This window comes from Arachis ipaensis, chromosome B4 (genome assembly GCF_059453495.1).
Source record: "Arachis ipaensis isolate K30076 ecotype BB chromosome B4, ASM5945349v1, whole genome shotgun sequence".
Taxonomy (NCBI): domain Eukaryota; kingdom Viridiplantae; phylum Streptophyta; class Magnoliopsida; order Fabales; family Fabaceae; genus Arachis; species Arachis ipaensis.
The window spans coordinates 145,200,770-145,224,094 of NC_142439.1; the positions used below are offsets into that span (position 1 = coordinate 145,200,770).

Genomic DNA, 23,325 nt, shown 5'->3' on the forward strand with positions numbered 1-23,325 from the left:
AGTTTAGATTGAACAAGTTTGTCTTCTTTAATTAGTGCTTGGTAGATATGCAACTTTTGCCCTTGTTAGGTGGAGATGATCACTAACATTAAGCACTAGACAAATAGTTTAAAGTTTATTATTCTATCTGATCATTTAATTTAGCATTAACATAGATTAGATAGATTTGAGGAAAAGAAAATTATAGAACTTGCATTGTTGTTATATAAACTTGGAACCTTATTAAACCTCAACTTTTGATATAGTTTTTGTGGATCGATTTCATTATTTCTTAATTTGTGCAATTCAGCTTAAATTATAACTATGGCTTGTATGTGTCAATTGCAGCATATATGCACATAAAAAAAATGAAAATACAGAAATGGCAATGCACATTTCATTAATCTGAATTCATAATTCAGAAAAAAGAATACAAGATTCTCTAATTTGTACACTGAAAAGGCAATCAATCTTTAATCTTTGCCTGCACAAAAGACATTATTACATCCCATGCATCCCAACAATTTAACTAAACTAAACTCCTAAAGCAGCTTTTAGTCTCCTTCCTAACTCCTTCCTGCACATAATAAATTAAAGAATTTATTAATAATGATAATAATTTAGAGGGTGAGTTAAATTAAAATAATTAAAAATGGTTAATTAATTAATTACCTCATTAGTAACCTATCAAAGCCTGAAGCTGCTAACATCCCTCTATTCTCTTCAGCCCTTCTAAGAAGATAAGGCATGACTGTCTCTACAGGTCCAAATGGCATATACTTACTAACCTGAAACCCTGCATTGCTCAAACCATAGGAAAGTGCCTCTGACATTCCTAGAAGCTGTGCAAATTCAAGCTTGTGGTTCACCTTTCCAATCCCTATCTCATGTGCTTTTGCAGCAGCTAATTTCCCTGCCCAAATTATTCAACATTCATTAATTTTACATTAACATGTTAACTTATCTAACGATTTTGAATGATATTACTCATAGACTACTCTAACTATATTCATGTAATTGTTATTAGAGTACTAAAAAGTAAGTACCTGATTCAACATTATGGGTGGCAAGAACAAGGCCACCAGGGCCATTGGCAACTTTCTCAAGAAGAAAAGAGGAGCAATCATTGAAACACTTGTGAGTGTCTTGAATGGTGTTGTGAATAGGGGAAGCATAGCCCAAAGAAGAAGCCAATTTCCTCTCACTAGACATATAAGCACCCCTCACCAACTTGAATCCCATTGGGATCCCCATCTTATCTGCTGCCTCTGTTGCAAGCAAGAGCCTCTCCTTGGCATCCTTAAGGTATGTCTGCATGGTCCCAAACACTATAGGGCTCTCACCCTTGTTGTGATTAATGGCAGCATTGTAGGTAAAATAATCAATGGCTGGTTGAACTGAAGTATGCTCTGCATCAACCAGTAAAGGAACATTGGCTTGCACGCACTTTTGGGAAAGCTCATTGAGTCTTTGCATTGCAAGTTCAAGATCACTCTCTTCTTGTGGTGTTAGAGCCTCAGGTCTCTTCCTTGTGTGGTACAATGGTGTTGAATCTGAGAATAGAGGGAATGAATCTTGCTTCCATGGCAAGTTGAAAGAAGGATCTTTTTGTTGCCACCTTAGCAAGTCACTCAATCTCTCTAGCAGGCTCATGGGACATATCGCAGTTATTTTCACAATCACAAAGCTCACCTGTCAAATCAAAATTACAAAGAAATTTGAAACAAACATCAATTAGTCCCATGTGATCAACCACCGAACCAAAAAAGTTATTGTGCTTAGCTTTTTTTATCTTTTACCAAATACTAGACATTGATGAAATCATCATCATGAAGATTCTTTGTTTCTTTCTTAGTTGCTGTTCACACTAGCTAGTATTGCGTGTATGAACTGATGAATGAACCCCATCTGAGACATCATCAATCCTTGTTCCCTAGTAACAATTACCGTACTAGATTTTTCCATTCATCAACAATTCATATGTTCCATGTGATCAACCACCGAACCAAAAAAGCAGCAATAGTGGGGTGGGGTCCAATGATCCAACATCCATAGATGGTGATTGATGATTTTTTTTGCATCTTCTCCTCCTCCTCCTCCTCCTTCTCCAACTCCTTCTCCTTCTCCTTCTATTCTCCATGGTTCATATTCATTCCTTCTCTCATGCAGATCGTGCAGATCGAATTGAGTTTTCACTTTTCACGTTCATTCGTTGCCGTCCGTTACATGCAAAAACCCAACACCACAAACAAAAAACAAACGACAGAATCTTATACATGCACACCAATATCTATAACACCAAATTTAATACTAATTAATAAACGATGTACATACCAGTTAATTAAGAACTGTACATCATTTAATTAGTATAGAAAAAATGGTGTGATAAACATGGCATGCCAAAAACATTTTAATTCAATTGAAGCCATTAAAACCGTTAAGAATGGTAAGTATGAGAGGCTTTACCGAAGATGGTGGAAGCGATCTGCTGACGTCAACGGTGTGAAGGAAACATTTCAGGTTCCGATCACATCCTTCGTTGTCATGAGCGTCTTCTACGCCGTAGACAAGCATTCCCCTCAAACCAGCGTCATTCAGAGCCCTGATGCTCTTTCCGGCGGTGACGGCATCCTCGCCGGCGCAGAAATGCCCGTAGAAGGTGTTTCTGATGGCGGCGAGGACGACGTCCTTAATCCCCTCGACCTCGAAGAGCTTGGACCGCATGATCCACATTCCAAGGTCGACCATTGGCTCGACGGCCGTGGCATGGAGGACGGCGGTGGAGCGGAGGAGGTTGGAGGTTGGGACGTAGGAGAAGAGGGACTGGACGTCGTTGAAGTTGAGGGCGGATGGGTCCAAGGCGGGGCGGAGGACGGTTTGGGACGGCGGCTTAGGGTCCGATAAACAAGGAGGAGAGAGAGTTGGGGAGAGGGAGGAAGGGTGGGACGAGGCCAAGGGCTTGGTGGCTGTGTTGTATCGCAGATTCCTCAGGATTCTTGGTGGGATTACGCGGGTGGCCATCAACGGTTTGAGTTGATTCTTTTTTTTTTTTTTCAGGAATATAAAACGATAAAATAAAAATTCTTATCACCGTATATCTTAAAAGAATTTTTTATCTGGTTGCGCGGCTGCGATTGTGGTTGCGGAGGCGGTGGTTGTTGTTTTTTATGTTTGTTGTTTGTTGGTTGTTGTTTGTTGTTGTTTCTCTCCCTCTCTCTCCTTCTCTTTGTTTGTTTGGTGTGCGTTGGTTATATGGCCTATTGGGGATGCAATGGGATGATGCGATGCAAAGATGTGGAGTTTGAAGTGAGGGATTGGAGGGGATTATATAGGGGTGGGAAAGAAACGAAACGTTTCAGGTTAATTAATTAAGGTAATTAAGAAAAAATAAAGGGTGTGATATGGTGGGAAGAAGTCAAGTGCATGTGGGCAGTGTGTGATATCTTTATCCTAATTGGTCTTGGTTTTATTCCCTTTAAAATAGGGTATTATCTTGTAATTTAGTTTTGGTGCAAGTTGGTGGTGGGTGGTGTTTGTTGTTTTTGGTGGTGGGAGAGGAGTACAAATGGACATGGTATCTAGTCACTAGTTTGAACAGGGCGTGATTTGAGGAGAACAAACTAAGGTTAGAGTCCAAATTTTGAGAGAGATTCAGAGCTGAGACAGACCTTACGTGGATCCACCACTACTCTAATAATCTATTGGCATTATACGAAGCATCCGGATGCTCTTTCTTTACTACTAAATACTAATTAAGAGGTTAGGCGTGCTAATATGTCTTGTAATAAAATCGAGAATGAATTTTTTTTTAAATAATATTGTTAAATATGATTTTTTTAATAGATTTTTTTTTCATGGTATCTTTCAACTGAGTCAATTCAATATACTAAGAATTAATCTGTTATGAATGACAACTTGCATGCATGAAGAATTTGAATTCAATATTTATTTAAACTAATTAGTAAACTAATTACTAGACCAATTTAAACTGAAAATAAAAATATCATGTACATATAAAAAATTAACTACTAAATCAATCATCATATATTTATATTTAAATACATATATTTTTTAATTCAATTTCAATATATATTTTATAAAATAATTAATTTGGTAGTTGATTTTTTTTATAAACGTAATACGATATTGAGATATAGTATTTTATAACATCAACTAAAAAAACAGAAAATTTATTTTCATCTTGTACCTAATCTAATCAAAATAAAACTTTTACTATATTTATTTCTCGTGTGTGTATAAGTTTAATCATTGATGTTTACATTGTATGAAGAAGAAAGAGAGTTTTTGAGTACATAATAATAATAATAATAATAATAATAATAATAATAATAATAATAATAATAATAATAATAATAATAATAATAATGATGTTGTTGTTTTAATATCTCTCTTTAAAGAAAAAACATATTCACAAATCATAATCATCATGTGAAAAATAGATGTATTACTGCATCATACAACCCATTGGTTGCTGTATTACCGAGAGTAGTGTTCAATATAAACGTGAACCTATATAAACATTTTTCATTTTTGCTAATTGTGTAGTGCCAACTAAGCAAATCGGTCTATAAGGCGATTTGAAACGAATAATTTAAATAAAAAGCAGTTCTTAAAACAGAAAAAAGAATCAATTTGAAGTTTCAAATTTGCATGTGACTTCAATAACTTAATGTCTAAGTTACACTAAAGATATACAAATCAATATAAGATTTAAAATTGTGACAAAGATAGAAACTATGAAGCATGAAGTCTTTCCATAATATAGATGTTGGAAAAACCATGTAACCTATTTCACATGTGGAAACATCCTTGTAGAGAAGAAATAAGTTTCAAACTTTCAAGTTTCAACTACTATTAAACATATTGTAAAACCAAAATCATGTAACATTTGTGTAATAGTCCTAAAATTATGCATCTTTGGTGAGGATGTACAATAAAGGAGAAGGAAATAAAATGTTCATTAAGTGCTTTTAAGTAGAGTAACCTTATTACTCTATATTAGCCAATTGACAGTAATATTGCCAAGCCATATGAACAATGGGAACTGAGCCAAGGCAATGAAGAGCAAGAGATAGTGGTGTTTGCTCGAATGATAACTCCTGACCTCTGCGAAGAGGACTCTTTTCATGGTTTTCACCAAGAATATTCCCATGCATAAGCAGGTCCAGAGCATCAAAAAGTAGTACGCGTAACTCGATAAGATTCTTCCAGCCACAGCCAAAGACATACCTGTGAAGGTATAACCGGCGTACGCTACGATGTCCAACAGAGGTGCTTCTCCACCACCCAATGTAAGCAATATCATTTTAAGCAGTGATGCTTGCATAAACCAACCAAGCAAACCCTTGATGAATAACCAGTTCAAAGCCTCAGGACTAAACCTGGCCAAGATTAGAGTGGTTTTAACAAACAATACAGACTAGAGAGTAGAAACCACGTGCGGACAGAAGAAAATTAAAAAAAAAAAAAATTGGTTCAGCAGAAGAAACAGTGCTAAGCACCGATCATGCGGTGCGAGAACGGAGCTGTTCAATAATCAGATACAAGTGAAAGAGAAATGTTAATATACTGACACTGTATGCAGAAACACAAACTGCAGGCACAACTATGAGTGGCTAAGTTCAAATTTGAGGGGACAGTAAAGGTAATATACTTACTTTCCACGAAGACCCAATGAGATGCCGGCAAGAACAACATAGGTGCCAAATGCCATTAGTGGAATATACAGGTCAGGTGCATTTATGTCATAGATTGGAGGTTTGTAGGAGAGTCTACCTCCCACTGGTTCGGTGATTCTTGTCCAATGACCCTGAACAATATAATATAATACAAAGATAAGGGTAATGCGCGAGGAATAATATAAATTAAGATATTCAAATAAAAAATCGGTGAGATAAATGTGAAAAAAGAGTAACATCACTTCTTACCCGGTGTAGAAATGGGAACAAAACCACCTTTAACTTGTTCCTAACATACTGGTCATTCACTTGAAAGTAGTATTGAGGATCAGAGAAGTACCGACTTATCTGTTATTGAACATCTACAGTTAATTCAAATATAAAACCCCAAATTCAGACTAGAGAGAATATCTACATTTAACATAAGCAAAGATAGCAACTAAAGATCCATTTATCTAGTCAATATGATCTTCAAGATGGATTTAGTTTAGACGTAACCATTATTGAAGCCAAGGTAGGAGAGCATATGCCACATAGGAAATACAATCAAAAGTAAATTACAGAACACTTCAAATACTCTTGTAAAATGTAATATCAAAACCCCATTTACAATAATGCTCAGTTGTGTGCTACAACAGTAGGTATTATTCTGATGATACACTTCTTAGAAATCGGTGACTGAAAATGTTATCACAGCTTTAATAACACTAGCAGTTTTTTTCCAGACACAATTTGAACACATCGAGCTGATCACAGACATACAATCAGATTTGGTATCCGAAGCTTTTTATGAAGGGGGAAAAAGGTGAATACTTCAATGATGATGTCTTCGCATGAAGATGACATTTTGAACCATTAGATGGCCCCGTCAAACATATCAATCCATCGAACGGTTCCCGATGTCATTTTCATGTGAAGACATCATCATTGAAGTATCCACACAAAAAAAATCATTGAAACACTATATGATGTAATAGTTCAAGTACGAATCACTGACTAAAATAAATACTAAAATGGAAATTGTACATACATTGCTTTGAACATACTCAGAGCTTGATCCAAATAATCTTTCTCCATATGCACCCAATCCACCTCGAATGAGTCCTGAACCGGCAGATTGAAATGCATTACCAAATGGATTCGGTTGCGAGTTAGTTGGAGGTTGGGTTTGAGGTACCCCAAGTTGGGGTCTGACATTATTGTACATTCTAACTGCCATGTCAAGAAGTTAAGTAATCAATCAGAAATAGTTATCTTTTGTTTTTCCTGTTCAAGGGAATAATTTATAATGATGCAGAACCCTATAGCAGATGAACTAATTTAAAAGAAATATGAAAAAAAAAAGGTAAAAACATAAACAAACTTAATTATGCAGAAATAACATTAGTAATGAGCAGAAACTAGTAATTAACCCAAAAACAACATTAGTCATGGCATCTAATCTCTCATCACATGAAAATAACCCAAAATATATCATCTAACTAGAAACATGATCAGCTCAAATGGTACCAAGAGTGATATCAGCTCAGATGCAAGATTTTCACTACATCCTAATTCCCCAATTTGTTGACTCCATATTTAATAATTCGTAAAAATTAACACTTTAGCTAACCACTAAAGCAAAACATATATGTAATAATAAATAATAACAATACGATTTAAGTAAGAGGAATAAAGAGCAGATGGAGAGCAATGAAATTGAAGGTTCATCAGAGTATAAATTTCAAAGCTTTAAGGTCAATACATGAAAAGAGAGGGGTGGGGGACAAAAATCTATAACTGATAATCATAACAAGGAGAGGATGCTACAAAAAATTACATAAATAGTGATAGAGGTTGAAGAAGAAGAAGAAGAATGAACCTTCGGCAATGGCGGTGGCAGAGGAATGAGACTCCCTAACTCCCGTTCCCTTTCTCAATTTGCACCGTTTTGGAACCTTCTACTATTCTCTTTCCTTCCTCAGTACCTCTTCTATATTTAAGAGCTTGAAAATGGAAATGCTCGAAGGGCCAAAACCCTTCTTTTCAAAGTTTTCTCTATTCTTTCAAGAAAAGTCAAAAGAAAATAATTTATTACCAACTGAAAAAATGTTAGCCTCCCAAAGTATTATTTAAATTTTATTAATATAAAAATATTAAAATTCATCTTTTTCGCATCGTAATTCGAGATTTTATTATATTTGTTATTAACAGATATCTTTAAATTCAAAATACAAGTTTTTGTTTGAAAGATAATTTAGTATATAAAACTAAAATTATTAGCTAACTTTATAAATGAATGTTTTAGCAAATTTCTTTTAAAGAACTAATATTGATGTCCATTTTTTAAGTGGTTATAATATATAATATGTGATTTTAGTTAACTTAGTCCATCTTAATTGTTTTAACATTATTATTTTTTTTTTCACTTATTTGGGTGTGCAGGTAAAAGAAAACCAAAATTGAAATATTGCTTGAAAAATTAAATGTGTCATCCCTATGCGTAACAAAATATTGGTATCAAAGAATTTCAAATGATAAACCTTTCAAAATTCACTACCCATCAATTATTAGAAGTGTTTATGGTGAAACTTGAGCTAAATGTGCTAGTGCAAGGCTCTACTGTTAAGGCAGCTTCATTTGATAAAATTGAGGAAGATTACACCAATCCTCAGTCACAATTCACAAAACAAAAGTAAAAACAGACACAATAGAGTAAGTAATCTGATCATCCAAAGCAATCTCAAAGGAATAAAAAAAGTAGACATGGCTGATGTCATAAGTTTAAGAACAACTTTGTAGGAAAGTATATAACTATAGTTAACTGCAATATCTAACAAAATTTTATGAGGTTACAAGGCATATTCGGAATCAACCTCACAGTTTAGCCTACAACAACAACCACCATTGTCAAAACCTTACACTCAAAGCTCATCCTCCATCCTCAAGTATTCTCCAACATCAGCCTGGTGCAAAACAACAATTGCACTGGGGTCGAGCTTCCTACAATCTTGTGTTGATTTGGCAGCCACCCCAAAGCCCAACGGCACATCAGCCATTGAAAACACCACAACCCCATCGCCGGGGGCAATGTTCTCGGTGATCCTCCCTAATGCACTTTTCAAGACATGGTTTCCATACAAAAAGGACATCTCTGACTGCGGCTTGAGCCACACCTTGTGCTTGGCATTGGCGGCGAGCAGGTTGAGGGCCTGAACGGTGAGATGGAAGCTTCCACCGTGGGTGTATTTGCCAATGCAGGTTCCAAGGGAAACGAGGCTGGGCCTGGCAACATTGGTGGCACGCTTCACAAGCGACTCGCTCGCATAGTAGATCTTGTTCTTGTGGAGACGGAAGCAGTATCGCCCAGGATTTGGTTCAGGGCCTTCATGAGAGGGATTTTCCACAATGTTCTTGAGGTTGTTTCCCACAAACTTGAACAGCTTCTCGAACACTGCCGTTGTCTCCTTCTCGTCCAAAGGCCTCATCTTTCAGAACTGCAGTATTTGGCTTCTCAGATTTTACGGATGTAATGTTGTTCGTATCAAACCTGAAATGAATATAAACAATTTTAATGACTAGAAAGTAGAAACAACATTTTCATTGCCTTATCAAAATTCAAAAATTCAATGATCAATCAGAAGCAACTGTGTGCATATGTGCGTATGTTTTTCAAATTCTAGCTGAACTAATTAAAACAACTTTTAATTACTAGAAACAACCCTAGTAATGAGCATCTGAAATGTTAAAAAAAAAATTCAATTAGTAGAAACAACTTTGATAGTAAGCAGATGAACCAATTAAAAGAACAACTCTAATGAGTAGTGAACAACTAAAACAATAAGCATCAATCAACCTAATCCAGATACACAATCCTTTCTTCAGATGAAAAAATAGTAAACTCCATAAACCTACTATGGTAATTGGTACCAAGAACCATATCAGCAGAGATGCAACGATTTTTGCCACACCCCAGTTCCCCAAATTGTTAGACACCATAGACATTATTCCAACTTGCCATCATAGCTTGAAACATAACACCATTAAATTAATATAAGATATTATATATTTTCATTAATTACCAACTAATTATGAACTCAATTAGTTACGTGTACATTCTCAAAAAATTCAATTGAATTCAAAGGTCCATTTTTCATCTCGGCAGAATCGAGACAAGCAGAAAAAGAAAAGGATATCGCATCACAATACCTAACACACTAAATTCACATCATCAAATTCATATTTGTATTACTCATTTTTCCTTATTCTCCTCTCATTTTTCAATTTTCATGAACCAATATTCTGCCATAGACCTATAACCTTTCACCCACAGAGAAAACCCTATCTTCTGACCAAAATGGAGCCCCACGACAAAGTTTTTTAAAGGAATCGCACAGCAAAAAAGATTTTTTTTTTTTTTTTTCATTTCCTTTGTTCTGCAGTCATGGTTCCTTCGTTCTTATACCCAAAATATATCTAATAGTTTAAAGTTTGGGAAACATAGTTCATAAGAATATAAGATAATGCCAGAGTTACCATTACCAAGTAGTCTGAATTTCAGTTATTATTTGCCCCCATTCTTTTAAATAAAAGTTAAAATTTCAGCACAAAAAGGTAGGATGAGTGTGCCATATCCATGTTATGGAGATAGTGGCCATTCTTTTGTTATCTCTGGTGAAGAAAACTAATTGAAAACCTAAACCCTAAATCAGTCAATAAATTACATAATTAAAATCCTAAATTTAAAAACTAATTAATAAATCAGCGAATCCTGTTTATCTAAAATTTAAAAACCTGAATCAACTAATTATTATTACAGCGAATTAGTTAATCGATGTAAAGAAGAAGCTGACTGAAAATTGAAAAAGTGGGAAGAAGGAACTCACCAATCACGGCGAGCAGCTACCAGAGGCGAGACGAAGGGGTGACCGGAGAGAAAATGAAGGCGGAGGCGAGGTCAAGAAGATGACGGCACACGAACCAGAAGCCACGAGTGCACGACGAGACGTCGGTGACGTAATGTGTGAGCAGAGCTGCTGCTGCTTCTGCTTGTGTGCGAGTGTGAGACGAGGGGATTGAGAGACGAGTCTCTCAAGTGGGTGTGAGAGGGGGAGTGGAAAAATTAGGTTTCTTTTTTCAAAAAGAAAAACGACGTCGTTTCAAGATTTTGGTTTTTAACAAGCATGACAGGGTTTTTTACGGCCCAAGTGCCTAACCCAAATACCCAAGTATCTGACCAAAAACAGTAACACTAGTTCGTACGAGTTTTGACTTTCGAATTAATGTTTGGATATTAAAATCATTCATCAAAATCAATCCAGTTCCAAACGCGTTTGGTCAACATGAAGGTCGAACAAAATGAAATTTCAACATGGATAGTTTTATTTTTAATTAATCAAGTTTTCTATTTTTAAAAAATTACTTTTATTTTTATTTAATTTATTATTATATTTGTTACTGTAAAATTTATAACTACTTGCAATATATTGATTTTTCGTAAATCAAAACATAAATTTTGTAACAATTTTTTGAAATTAGTAAAATTTTTAAAATAAATTAAACTCATTTTAATTATTTTTTTTATTCAAAATATTCAAATTTTATGTCAAAAATATATTTAAAATTAAATAAACAATATAAACATATCCAAATTTATGTATTGACACATCTAAATTATTGGTATTGTAATTCTCTAAATTACATATTAGATACAGAAAAAATTAAATTTAAATACACATCTAAAATTTATGTAAAAAAACTTATATATGGACATGAAAACATAATAAACAATATAAACACATTTAAAATTAAATATTGACACATCTAAATTACCTTAATATTATCACTTCCAAATCAAACATATGAATGCAATATATATATATATATATATATATATATATATATATATAATCACAAACACATTTAAAAAAAAAATACAGACACTTTTAATATTATGCATAAATTAAAAAAAAAACCTTTTATTAAACGAAAAAAAGGATTAACATATCTTTATGAATGAACTCAACCAAAATTTTTTAAAATTGTACAATCAAAAATACTAGAGATAGAGAAGTGCGACACGGATACGTTTTCGGTGCGGACGAACAGCGACGCTGATGCGGGACGAATGACGAAGAAGAGGAGAAAGGCGGCAATGAAGATGAGCACCGAAGAAGAAGAAGAAGGCGTTGTGGATGAGCGCCGAGGAGGAGGAAGGCGGCGTCGAGGTTGAGCGCCTAAGAGAAAGGTGGCATGGATGAAAAGCGGCGGAAGATGACGAACCACAAACGGCTTGCGCCTCTGGATTTAGAAAAATGCGGTGAATGTGACTGCAGTGCTTCCTACGAGATTTTACATGGTATTAGTTAATAATGATATGGTTTAAGGTTTATTTTAAAATTTTAAAATTAAAATTTAAAATTTTAATTAATTTAATTTTTTGATGTGTATTTAAATTATAATATATTAATAATTAATAATTAAATATATTAAATCTAAAATAAAAATTTAAAATTTAAATTTTAGTTTCATTTTAGATGTGTATTTAATTTTAAAAAAGACACTAAATTTAGATGTATTTATTTTTTTTTAGTTATTATAATAAAAGACTAAATATTATATAATTTGTAAAAGATAACTAGTTGAATTGGATTTAACACTAAGAATTGAGAGTTTTAACAAAAAGAATAGTGCGTCGATGAGTAATAGCTTAAATGGCATAGACTCCTCATACTCAATTAAGAGGTTGCGGGTTCGACTCTCTTATCTTTCCAAATTTTTACTCAATTAAGAGGTTGCGAATTCGAGTCTTCTAAGGAGGAACCAGCCAAGAAACAACCCGGAAGATTAATCTATGTATGTACGTTGACACTGCACTCATAGTAACTCACAAAATCACTGTGTTGAAGATCCCACCGCTGTCTAGAGTCAATTCCTAGTTTTCAATGGCTTCTTCTTCTTTTTTATTGGATGCTCCCAGCATCAAACATGATGTCTTCATCAGCTTTAGAGGAGAAGACATCCGCACTTCTTTTCTTAGCCATTTGAGAAAAGAATTGCATCGTAACCATATCGATTTCTTCGTAGACGATGAGAAACTGCACCCTGGAGATGACATTTCATCCACGCTTATTCAAGCCATTGAAGAGTCTTCTATTTCTTTGGTCATCTTTTCGGAAAACTATGCTGCTTCAACTTGGTCCTTGAATGAACTCGAGAAAGTAATTCAATGCATGAAACGAGATAAAAGGATTGTGATACCTGTTTTCTACAACGTTGTTCCCTCTGATGTGCGGCATCAGAATAATTCCTTTAAGGAGGCTTTTGATAAACACCAACACAGATTGAAGGGAAATATGATGAAGGTGCAAAGTTGGAGATTGGCTTTAAAGGAAGCTTCTAATTTATCTGGATTTCATTATCCATCAAAATATCCGTAAGTTCTTCTTTTTACTACTTAATCCACTATATTGCCATATGCATATGCATACCTGCTAAGCTTTTTATTTTTTATTTCGTCATTGTTATACTTGTTTTCTTTTCAATTATACTTGTAATGTGTAATATTTTCTTATATTTGTTTATACAACAGGGATGAATCTAAATTCATTGAAGAAATTGTGAATGATATTTCAGAAAAATTGTCATATATTTTTTCAATAGAATCCAAAGGTCTTGTTGGAATTGATGATAGTTTTACATGTATTGAATCATTATTGGAAATTGAATCGAGCGAGGTCCGAATCATAGGAATTTGGGGGATGGGAGGAATAGGTAAAACTACTATTGCTGAATTCTTATTTGATAAATATTCTTCCCAGTATGAAGGAAGTTGTATGTTGAAAAATGTAAGAGAAGAATCACAAAAGTTTGGTGTGCCTTATTTATGTGAGAAACTTATTTCTGAGTTATTAGCCGGAGAAAGTCTTGTTTTGAAAGGATCATCCAAAGCAAGATCCGCTTTTATCAAGAGAAAGTTGAGTCGAAAAAAAGTTTTCATAGTGCTTGATGATATGGATACATTAGAACAGTTTGAACATCTTGCTACACAATGGTTGGGACCAGGTAGTAGGATCATTGTAACTACTAGAGACAAGCATGTCCTTAGAAAAGTTCATGGAATATATGAGCTCCAGGGCTTGAGTTTTGAAAATTCCCTTAAGCTTTTTTGCTTGAATGCTTTTGACAAAGTCTATTCTGAAGCTGGATATGAAGAGGTTTCTAAAATGGCAGTCAATTATGCAAAAGGTGTTCCATTGGCTTTAAAAGTCTTGGGATCTTTTTTATATTCCAAAACCATAGAAGAATGGGAAAGTGCTTTGGGAAAACTCAAGATTTATCCTAATAAAGACATTTTTAATGTCTTAAAATTGAGTTATGATGGGCTAGATGATTTAGAGAAGGACATATTCCTTGACCTTGCATTTTTTTTCAAAGGAGAAGATAAGGATGTTGTCGTATCATTTCTAGATTCCTGTGGTCTTTTTCCTGCTATTGGTATAGGCAACCTTTCACGTAAAGCTCTCATAACTATTTCAAATTGTAATACAATAGAAATGCATGATTTGATAGAGCAAATGGGTCGAGAAATAGTTCGTCAAGAATCAATTAAATACCCAGGAAGACGTAGCCGCTTAAGTAACCATAAGGATGTCTACAATGTACTGAATAATAATAAGGTAAGAAAACCACATATTTAATTACTTTCCTTGATTATATGTGTTAATGCAGGAAATGCAACTAACATGATAACATGTTTGGCCATTGGATTGTTTGCAGGGAACAGACTCTATTGAAGGCATTATGTTGGACTTGTCTCAAATTACAAGAGATCTACATTTAGATGGTGACACTTTCAAAAAGATGCCTAATATAAGGATTCTCAAATTTTATGATTCCCGGAGGCATGAAACATCAGCGAATGTGTGCGTTTCTTCAACTCTCGAGTCATTTCCAAATGAACTAAGATACTTGGAGTGGAGTGGCTGCCCTATGAAGTCTCTTCCGTCAACTTTTTGTGCTGAGAAGCTTGTCACTCTTTCTATGCCAGATAGCCAACTTTCTAAACTTTGGGATGGAGTTCAGGTATTGATATTTATATGTACAAGAGCATCTTTTATAGTCTCCTCTAAATAGAAAACTAAGATGCATTTGGTTTATGTTTTTATTTTCTGTGTTTTTTGTTTTTTGGATTTTACAAAAAAAAAAAAACGTGAAAAAAATAAAAACATGTTTTCTTTCTATTTTCATTTTTTTCTTTACAAAATCCAAAAAACAAACAACATTAAAAATGAAAATGTAAACCAAACGTATTTGAAGATGCGATGATGGTCCCCTTAATTGTTATAGGATCTTGTAAATTTAAAGAAGATTAACCTTAGTGGATGCAAGCAGCTGGTGGAGCTTCCAGATTTTACTCGGGCATTAAACCTTGAAAAAGTATACCTCAATAAATGTGTAAGCTTGTGTGAACTTCATCCATCCATTTTATCCACCCACAAGCTCGAAACCTTGAGTGTTAGAGGTTGCAAAGCACTAAAGAGTCTTGAAAACAAGATCCATTTTAAATCTCTTCAAAAACTCGATGTTAGTGGCTGCTCAAGCTTGAAGGAATTTTCAGTGTCATCAGAGGAATTAACGAGTTTGAATTTATATGGGACAATAATCGAAATGTTGCAATCATCAATTGGTCGTCTCAACAAACTCGTAAAGTTTCATCTCACTAATATGAGACTTGAAACTCTTCCAGACGAACTGTGTCTCTTAGGATCCCTTGAGGAACTGAATCTTGAAGGATGCAAACAGTTGATTGAACTCCCTTACAATTTGAAAGCCTTATCACAGTTACAGGATGTCAACTTAATTGACTGCTGCAGCCTTGGATCTTTACCAGAGCTTCCACCATCTATTATACATTTATCTGCCACAAACTGCACATCGCTGGAGAAAGTATTCAACGCAAAGACAGTGTTCAGTTTAAATCTAATATCTATCTCATTTGAAAACTGCGAGAGGCTCGATGAGAATTCATTTGTAGAATATGTGCATCATACAATGATGGGAGTAGCAATCAGAGACTTGTCGAATGGGATGCTGCAAAATAAATATAGCGATCCATACTCTGGTGATAATAATTGGGACCCTATATATCACACTAAATCCAACGGCCAGGTTTTTTATCCCGGAAGCGAGGTTCCATCATGGTTCAAATATCAGACAAGGGAGAGTTCGGTAACCGTTGACCTTGATGCGGATGAACCTTATATCCATACGCTGGTGGGGTTCATTTTGTGCTGTGTTGTTTATCATATTCCTTCTCAAAGAGGAGTTCCTCCTATTGGTCCTGTTCGTTCTGCAAAATGGCCTCCCAGATTCAGATGTAAATCCAGTTTATCTGATAGTCAACAGTTTGCCAAAACGAGTAGATGGAGCTCAAACCATGTTTGTATATGGTTTGAAGTTAGTCATCACCATCGATTGCGTGATAAGAATGTTACATTTAAATTCGAAGCTGAATCTTTTATGATAGCTTATGTGGAAGGAAGGCCACGGTATGAGCCGTTGCGATACGAATGGGAGGTGATAGGGTGCGGGGTTTGCCCCCTGTATGCCTCAGACATCCTGGATGCCTTTCAAAATGTGGATCCGGAGTTCCAGTTCTTTTATGATAGACGCAGCTACGGAAGACGGGATCATCTTGATCACTCAGTTTTCACGCTTGACGAAGTGAAAACGAAGATGATTCACCACATGAATGATCAACAACATAGTTTTTGATGTAGAAACGCTCATTCCTTTTATAGTGAGAGTCCAGTAATAAAACAAAAACCGGAAAATCTCTCCACGATCCCAGAGGAAGTACTGGATGGAGAAGAAAACCAAGTCGTTCAAAGGAACAATTCTCCTCGGTTACCTTTATTAGGGTGAACGCGGATCAAATCAGATCGGATATGGCCGAAATTTCGATTCAATCCGCACTAAAATAAAATCGGATCTAATATCCACAGTTTTTAAATTTGGATCTGATACGATCCACACATTCCTTCCTATCGATATATCTTCAAAATACAAAAGGTTTTTTAAAAGTTTATTTTTATTAAAAATATATCAATAAAATTTATTTTTTTATATTTTTTTAAATATGTTTTTTTTTTAAATAATATTAAACATATATTTTTAAATAATAAATTAAAATAATATAACATATACGATAATTATTAGTTAAAATAAAATATAAAAAAATATTTCTTTATTTATTTTTTTAGTTTTACAGATACTCAAGATACATACACAAAATTCGCAATTCAATTCTATTAGTGTGCGGATGGAATCCATATCCGTATTTTTTAGATTGAATTTGAATAAATACCACGAATACCCAGATAAAATCCGATCCACTAACACTCCTACCCTTCATATGACGGCGTTTCGTAACCAAAATATTTAAACATTGCCGAACATGTTAAGGTGAGAACATATTCCATGCTTGTTCCTCAAACTGAATAAGACAATCCCTATATATGTATCTACATATAAATACAAATATTAATTAACTCATTTTTAATATATATTTTGTATTCGCCAATGAGTAATAGCTCAAATGGCATAGATTCTCCATGCTCAATTAAGAGGTTGTGCGGGTTCGAGTCTCCTATCTTTGGTAAAAAAAAAAATATATATATATATATATATATATTTTGTATTCTAACATATATTTTATACTAAATGTTGTTTGGATTATCCCTGTTTGTTGTTAACTCGTCCGTGTCTTACTCTGTTTGTTGTTGAGTTATATTTGCAACTGGTTGCATGCTACATGTTTGATAAAATGTGTGATCCTCTGATTGACCAATTCGTCTGTGTTAGCTTCCTTGTTTCCTGTGATGCTTCTCTGTTGTTCTCATTTATGTTGCCTCTGATTTCTAGAATCGTCAAAGACATCAATTATATACGCCCCTCAATTTTTTGGAATTGTTGTTTTATGAATTTGTCCCCAAAAGAACTTAACTTTGCAGGTTGTTTAGTTGTTTTCAATAGAAATGATGTTGAACCCTTGTGAGTGAAATAGAGAGGGTATTTGGGTGTCTACCCTTTTGGGTATACAAGTAATGTTAGCTTTATTTTCAACTCTCTGGCTTTTGTTTCTTCTGTATTATTAGTACCTGCATCTAAGGATAAGAAGCTGAAATTGCTATTCTGGTATTCAAGCTATCCACTTGGTGCAGTCTCTCCCTTTCTGAATATTGTTTATGTAACTAATGAATTATTGCTGATTAGTCAGGATAATCTGTTTAGCTTATGATTAACATTGGCAAGACTTTTTTTTTTCCCCTTCATCACAATTCATGAGTATTAGCCATTTTAGTTGAATGCAGTTATATTTATCACTTTTAGTTTTGCCTTGAAAATTAGATACTACATAGCAGTTGAATTGTCGTGAATTTTGGATTTTGCTGCTTGTTCTGTTCTTGGAGTTGTAAGTAGTTGTAAATGTCATGTCATAGTGATAATTGTTGAGCTACTTTGCAAATATTCAGTTTTCTGATAGTGATTATTTCCTTTGTCATGTTCATGAACAAGATGAGATAGGGGTTGGAGATCATATGCTTGATTGAATCAATGTTGTTCATTTATTTGATTTTCAGAAAAGTGATATACATTTGATAGTTCAATTTGTTACAAACCATTTGAATTACATTAGTTATACACGTTGTTTTTGCCAGTTTTTTTTTTTTTCGTAAGGAATGAGTCGTTTGCAAGGATCTTCTTCCAGCCTTAAACAGAAGTGAGAGTTGGCTTTAGTTTCTGATACTTTGACAGATGGATAGCATGTACTCTATAATCTCATTCTTAGCAAGAGAGACATTGGGATGTGGTCAGCAGACATGAAAAGAGGAACAAATCTCCCAGATAATATGGTCATAAATCCCTTAAGTTGATCAAGGAGGTTGTTAACATCCAAAACAAAGCAAAAAAGCACTACATGGCAGCACAGTTTGAACCATCCGAGGAAACCACAGGTGGGGATTGGTACAGCGAAGGGAATCTTGATAAAGAGTTAATAAATGTCATGAAGAGCGTGTGCTTGAAGTACATTTCCAGGCAGAAAGTTGTTACGCGTGATGGAGTTCTGGAATGGAGCAGAAAGAGTGGAGTCTTCACTGCTGAAGTCTCAAACCAGCAGATAGAAGAGATTTTGCAAACTCTGGTTTTGGATGATGAGATCATAGAGGTGAAAAGCACTGGATACTGGGATTTTGAAAATGTTCCTGTTGACAGAGTTTGTTACATATCCAAAAGCAAGGGTGGTGTCAGAGAACCAAAAGATGGTGCCATGTCTTCAGGTGGTGTTTGTCCACGGATAAACTTCTGTATCCCAGATGACATTGTTTCCCCAAGAACTTGCGTCTCCTAGCAGAAGTAGTTGGACTTTTGAATGAATCAAAGACGAGTCATTTGTATGATATGAACCTCCAAGCCTTAACAAATGTTATCTTCCTTTGGTATTAAGATTGCAATGTTGGTTAGCTCAACTGGTTCAAAGGTCCACTTAGCAGATTGCACAGGATTTCATCTTACTTGGTGGTCATTTAGCACATATTGATTACCATTTTGTGAATCTACAATGAGAGGAGGAAGTGAAAAAAGTAAGAAAACTATTTGCTTTACATTTTCACTTTCAAATTTCAATATGTTTGTCAAGTAGATCCAATATATTTGTTTTGTCTTCGAAGATTTTATTGCTTTTAGAAGATATACTACTCTGTGGAACTTGCTGCAGTTGCCATGACTTTGAACATCTCCTAAGGCATGAAAATGATTGAATTGCAACTTCTTTTTTGAAGCAAAAAACTCAAATAGAATTGAGCGAGGACAAATCATTTAAAGATGATAGCAGCATATGTTTAATTTGATTAGAATCTACTATATTTTATGATATATATTTTTATCTTTAATATGCTAGCATATTCTCTTTTCTGGTTACATATTTTCCACTTTCTTGATTACATTGTATTTTAGCCTGAGATTGAAAGGGATTCTACTTTGCTTATACTTGAATTCCAAAACATATTTGAATGAAGAGAAACCCAAAAAGGGAAAATAAAGAGGACTGATCTATTTGATACTTTCTTTTTTTTTTTTGCCATGAATTCGTTCCATTTGCTCTAATTTTAGCTTTCTCACTTTGATTTAACCGTCAATTTAGTAACAAAAGACAAATTCCTGGTCTTAAGCCTAAACCAAAGCAACCAAGATAAACGGTGCAAAATCATTACATGTGTCACTCAGTTGATCAATTTAAGCTATTATATAAATAAATATGTATATGCTTTCCATATGAGTCAAATTCAACATTAATAAGTTCATATCGTTGAATTAATCTTTTTTTAACAAGTCCAAAACAAAGAAATCAACAATGGATCAGAACCAGAACATGAATCCTGGCCAAGCCATTGGACAAGCTCAGGTGAATATATTCATGATCTTTCAATTTAAGTATTTCATTCTATGTTATGTATTTTGATTTTGACAAAACAAGCTATAGTAAAAAATGTCATGATAGCTGATATCTAGTGTTATTGATGACTTAGGGGAATATGATGGACAAGGCTTGTTGCAATGCTGGTCAGGCTTGCAATGCTGATCAACCCTGCAAAGAGGTTATGTCATTTATTTGAACAGATTAGTTTTTTTTTTTTTTTAATTAGATTTCAAGGAAAAAGCCTATGTACAATGAATAATAAAGCTTTTATTATTATTTTCAAAAGAGTAATGTTCGTGTGGTTTATTATTATTATTACTACTTATCACGAATAATACTACGATGAAGAGTAAAAATTATTTCTTTTAGAATAGAAAAATGTGAGGTATCAGAAACTGAGATGATGAAGAAATAATGAACAAGACAGAGATTTGTGCTATATATACACAATTGTTTAACAGATTCTAACTAATTGTGCTGAGCTGGACACACTCACTAACTAACTTTCTGATTACCGTACATTATGTGCAATGTACATGTTATTTATAAATTTAGTAAAAATTATTTACTGTTTAAAAAAATATATTATTTATCATAGTGTGGTATGTACTCTTGAGATGGAGCCTATATTCTATGGTAACAAACTGATAAATAAATAATGAGAACATGAAAAATAAGTCATGTTGTCTCTATTTATTTTAGAATACTAAAATCTTGGTTAAGCAATTTTAGTGACTGATAAATGTATTTTAATTTTGTAGACTTGTGAGGACAAGGCAAAGCCACAAGAATGTGCTGATGCTTGCAAGAACACAGTTGGGGCTCACAAATGAATCAAGTGGAGTAGATCTTTCAGTGTTTTAGTTTTGGACTTTTGGAGTTTTATGCATTAGATATGCAATTTTTGTTTTAGCAGTAGTAGTTATATCCTATTTTAAATAGTTTATAGAAAAGGTTGTTTTGCCAACTCTTCAGTTATGAAGAGAATAGTTTTGTCCCAATATTTGTAAAGAATTATTTGGTTTTTTATTTTATTTTATTTTATAATTGCTAAATCATAAGAAGTAACAAATATGATCAACATCATGAGCAACAAATATGAAATGAACGTGCAATGACATAGAATAGAACCATGGAAAATATAATTTGACCATTTTTAAGTACTAGTATTTTTAAAAGTAGTAAATTCTAAAAAAAATAATCATCCATAAAAATATTCATATTTGCTTGGTATTGTTTTTCCCATATCAACTTGGTGTTTACACAGAAGAATGATTTAAAAAATCATGGCAATAACCAAATGGTAAAGACAATAGTAATCAACAAACTAAGCATGCAATCATCAACAAACAACATAAAAGAAAATATGAATAATCATAAATAATTTCAGGATAATTTTATCAGGATAAGGTGGCATTATTCTTATTTTTTAGCTTTAAATAATTAAAAAAAAAAGGTTGATTCCACCACTTCTTAAACACCAATTAAAGTATTGATTCTATGCACAATTTCCATAAGAGTTAGATAGAATTGATGATCTCTTGTTCATGGTGAACAAAGTCATATTCATTTGCCAACTTATACCTTTAAATGACATGATTATGTGGATAACTAAAGGCTTTAATTTATATGTATTTTGTTTGTACGCTAGTGTAATTATATATTGTACTTTATAAGTAAAATAACTAGAACTATATTTTTTATATTCACTATTTAAATGGTTATCTTCTAAAATAGAAATGTGAATCTATTATATATAGAGTTAATAGTTAAAATTATTCCTAAAAATTATTTATTATTTAAATTAATTTTTTAAAAATTAATCAATAAAATTAATTTAAATAATTTTTTGGAATAATTAATCAATAAAATTTATTTTCAAAATATTTTAACAATAAAGTTTTATTTTGTAAAAATAAGTATTGATTTTAAGGATGAATTTAATTAAAAAAATTCAGATTTAATTTAAATATGCATAATCTTTTAAAAACTAATTTAACTATTTATTCTTCAAAATATTAATATAAATTCTTCTAAAAATCAACCTATCATTTAATCAATACATAAGAAATATTTAAGCTTTATTTTTTTTAATTAATAAGATTTGAGGCACAGGATTCAGTGGTTCAGGAACCTTTGGACCACTTAGTGGTCCAAGTAAAAAATATGTTTTTGGAGTTTTTTTTATCAATTATTACGTAGTCCTTGAATTAATTTTAATTACAAATTAATCCCATATATTTTATTTTATTATAAAAATAATTTTTTATTTTATAAATTATTATTTTATCAATTATCTATTATATTTATTAACAATCAAATACAAAAATAACAACCAATTATATCCTCCATTCATCCTAATAATTCCAATTGATTAAAAAATTAACTTTGATCTCGTTACGTTCGTCCATGGCTTCCAAATCGTGTTTCCTTGAAATTCAATCGATTGGTTTTTCAAAACAATCGATTGAAAGTTGTAAGGTAGAATGGTAAAAAACTTAAACCAATCGATTGTTGTTGCTCAATCGATTGAATTCACGAAAACAACATGGATTTGCTAAATACAATCGATTGGAAAGTGATGACATTGAAGTTTTAGCCAAATTCAATCGATTGGTAATGTAATCCAATCGATTGGAAGGTGATGAAGTTGAATGTTTTGCCAATTTCAATCGATTGGTAATGGTACCCATCTACTCAATCAATTGTTTTTTATTATACCAATAAGCTATTGAACCAACTTGGTTAAATTTGGTTAGCAAAATAATTTCGTCATGTAGTATTAATACTAGTAGAAATACATTTTCTTTGTCCAAACTAGACCAAACTACAGGATCAATGATTTAAGTTAAGTGATAAAAATTGTTCTTATGTTAATACATTGATATTGGTGCAAGAAGATAATAAGATCCTGATCATGGTGATTGAAAAAAAAATTGGATTAATGAGGATTTGTACAACCTATTTGTGATTTATGAAAGTAGAATAGAATAAATTGTGCAAAATCCTACAGAATTCTGAAAAATGAGAACATTACCAATTGATTGAGTAGATGGATATTCCATTATCAATCGATTGAAATTGGCAAAACATTCAACTTCATCACCTTCCAATCGATTGGATTACATTACCAATCGACTGAATTTGGCTAAAACTTCAATGTCATCACTTTCCAATCGATTGTAT

At 33.3% G+C, this 23,325-nt stretch overlaps 4 protein-coding genes, 1 long non-coding RNA gene and 1 pseudogene across 6 annotated transcripts; 3 read left to right on the forward strand and 3 right to left on the reverse strand.

Moving 5' to 3' along the window:
* Positions 1-354: 354 nt before the first annotated feature.
* Positions 355-3,692, reverse strand: LOC107635513 (proline dehydrogenase 2, mitochondrial). Its single transcript, XM_016338997.3, has 4 exons — positions 2,446-3,692; positions 1,026-1,671; positions 652-892; positions 355-556 (listed from the first exon to the last, which is right to left on the reverse strand). Exons 1-4 carry the CDS (start codon positions 2,998-3,000, stop codon positions 514-516), a joined length of 1,485 nt encoding a protein of 494 aa, XP_016194483.1. The 5' UTR covers positions 3,001-3,692; the 3' UTR covers positions 355-513.
* A 1,045-nt stretch (positions 3,693-4,737) lies between these two features.
* Positions 4,738-7,760, reverse strand: LOC107635514 (uncharacterized). Its single transcript, XM_016338998.3, has 5 exons — positions 7,540-7,760; positions 6,709-6,890; positions 5,928-6,026; positions 5,658-5,809; positions 4,738-5,381 (listed from the first exon to the last, which is right to left on the reverse strand). The coding sequence occupies exons 2-5, from the start codon at positions 6,883-6,885 to the stop codon at positions 4,994-4,996; spliced, it is 816 nt and encodes a 271-aa protein (XP_016194484.1). The 5' UTR covers positions 6,886-6,890; positions 7,540-7,760; the 3' UTR covers positions 4,738-4,993.
* Positions 7,761-8,382: 622 nt separating this feature from the next.
* Positions 8,383-10,806, reverse strand: LOC107635515 (RNA binding protein). The gene is made up of 2 exons (XM_016339000.3): positions 10,544-10,806; positions 8,383-9,207 (listed from the first exon to the last, which is right to left on the reverse strand). The coding sequence occupies exon 2, from the start codon at positions 9,143-9,145 to the stop codon at positions 8,582-8,584; it is 564 nt and encodes a 187-aa protein (XP_016194486.1). The 5' UTR covers positions 9,146-9,207; positions 10,544-10,806; the 3' UTR covers positions 8,383-8,581.
* A 1,505-nt stretch (positions 10,807-12,311) lies between these two features.
* On the forward strand, positions 12,312-16,505 carry LOC107637379 (disease resistance protein RML1B-like). The gene is made up of 5 exons (XM_016340802.3): positions 12,312-12,358; positions 12,465-13,092; positions 13,249-14,335; positions 14,436-14,741; positions 15,006-16,505. The coding sequence occupies exons 2-5, from the start codon at positions 12,602-12,604 to the stop codon at positions 16,431-16,433; spliced, it is 3,312 nt and encodes a 1,103-aa protein (XP_016196288.2). The 5' UTR covers positions 12,312-12,358; positions 12,465-12,601; the 3' UTR covers positions 16,434-16,505.
* Positions 16,506-17,201: 696 nt separating this feature from the next.
* On the forward strand, positions 17,202-19,220 carry LOC148569530 (uncharacterized; annotated as a pseudogene). The gene is made up of 2 exons (XR_015880713.1): positions 17,202-17,316; positions 18,380-19,220. The product of XR_015880713.1 is annotated as an uncharacterized LOC148569530 (transcript).
* Positions 19,221-19,986: 766 nt separating this feature from the next.
* LOC107635517 (uncharacterized) lies at positions 19,987-21,168 on the forward strand. Its single transcript, XR_015880714.1, has 3 exons — positions 19,987-20,124; positions 20,249-20,317; positions 20,901-21,168. It is a non-coding gene; the product is annotated as an uncharacterized LOC107635517 (long non-coding RNA).
* The last annotated feature ends 2,157 nt before the right edge of the window (positions 21,169-23,325 follow it).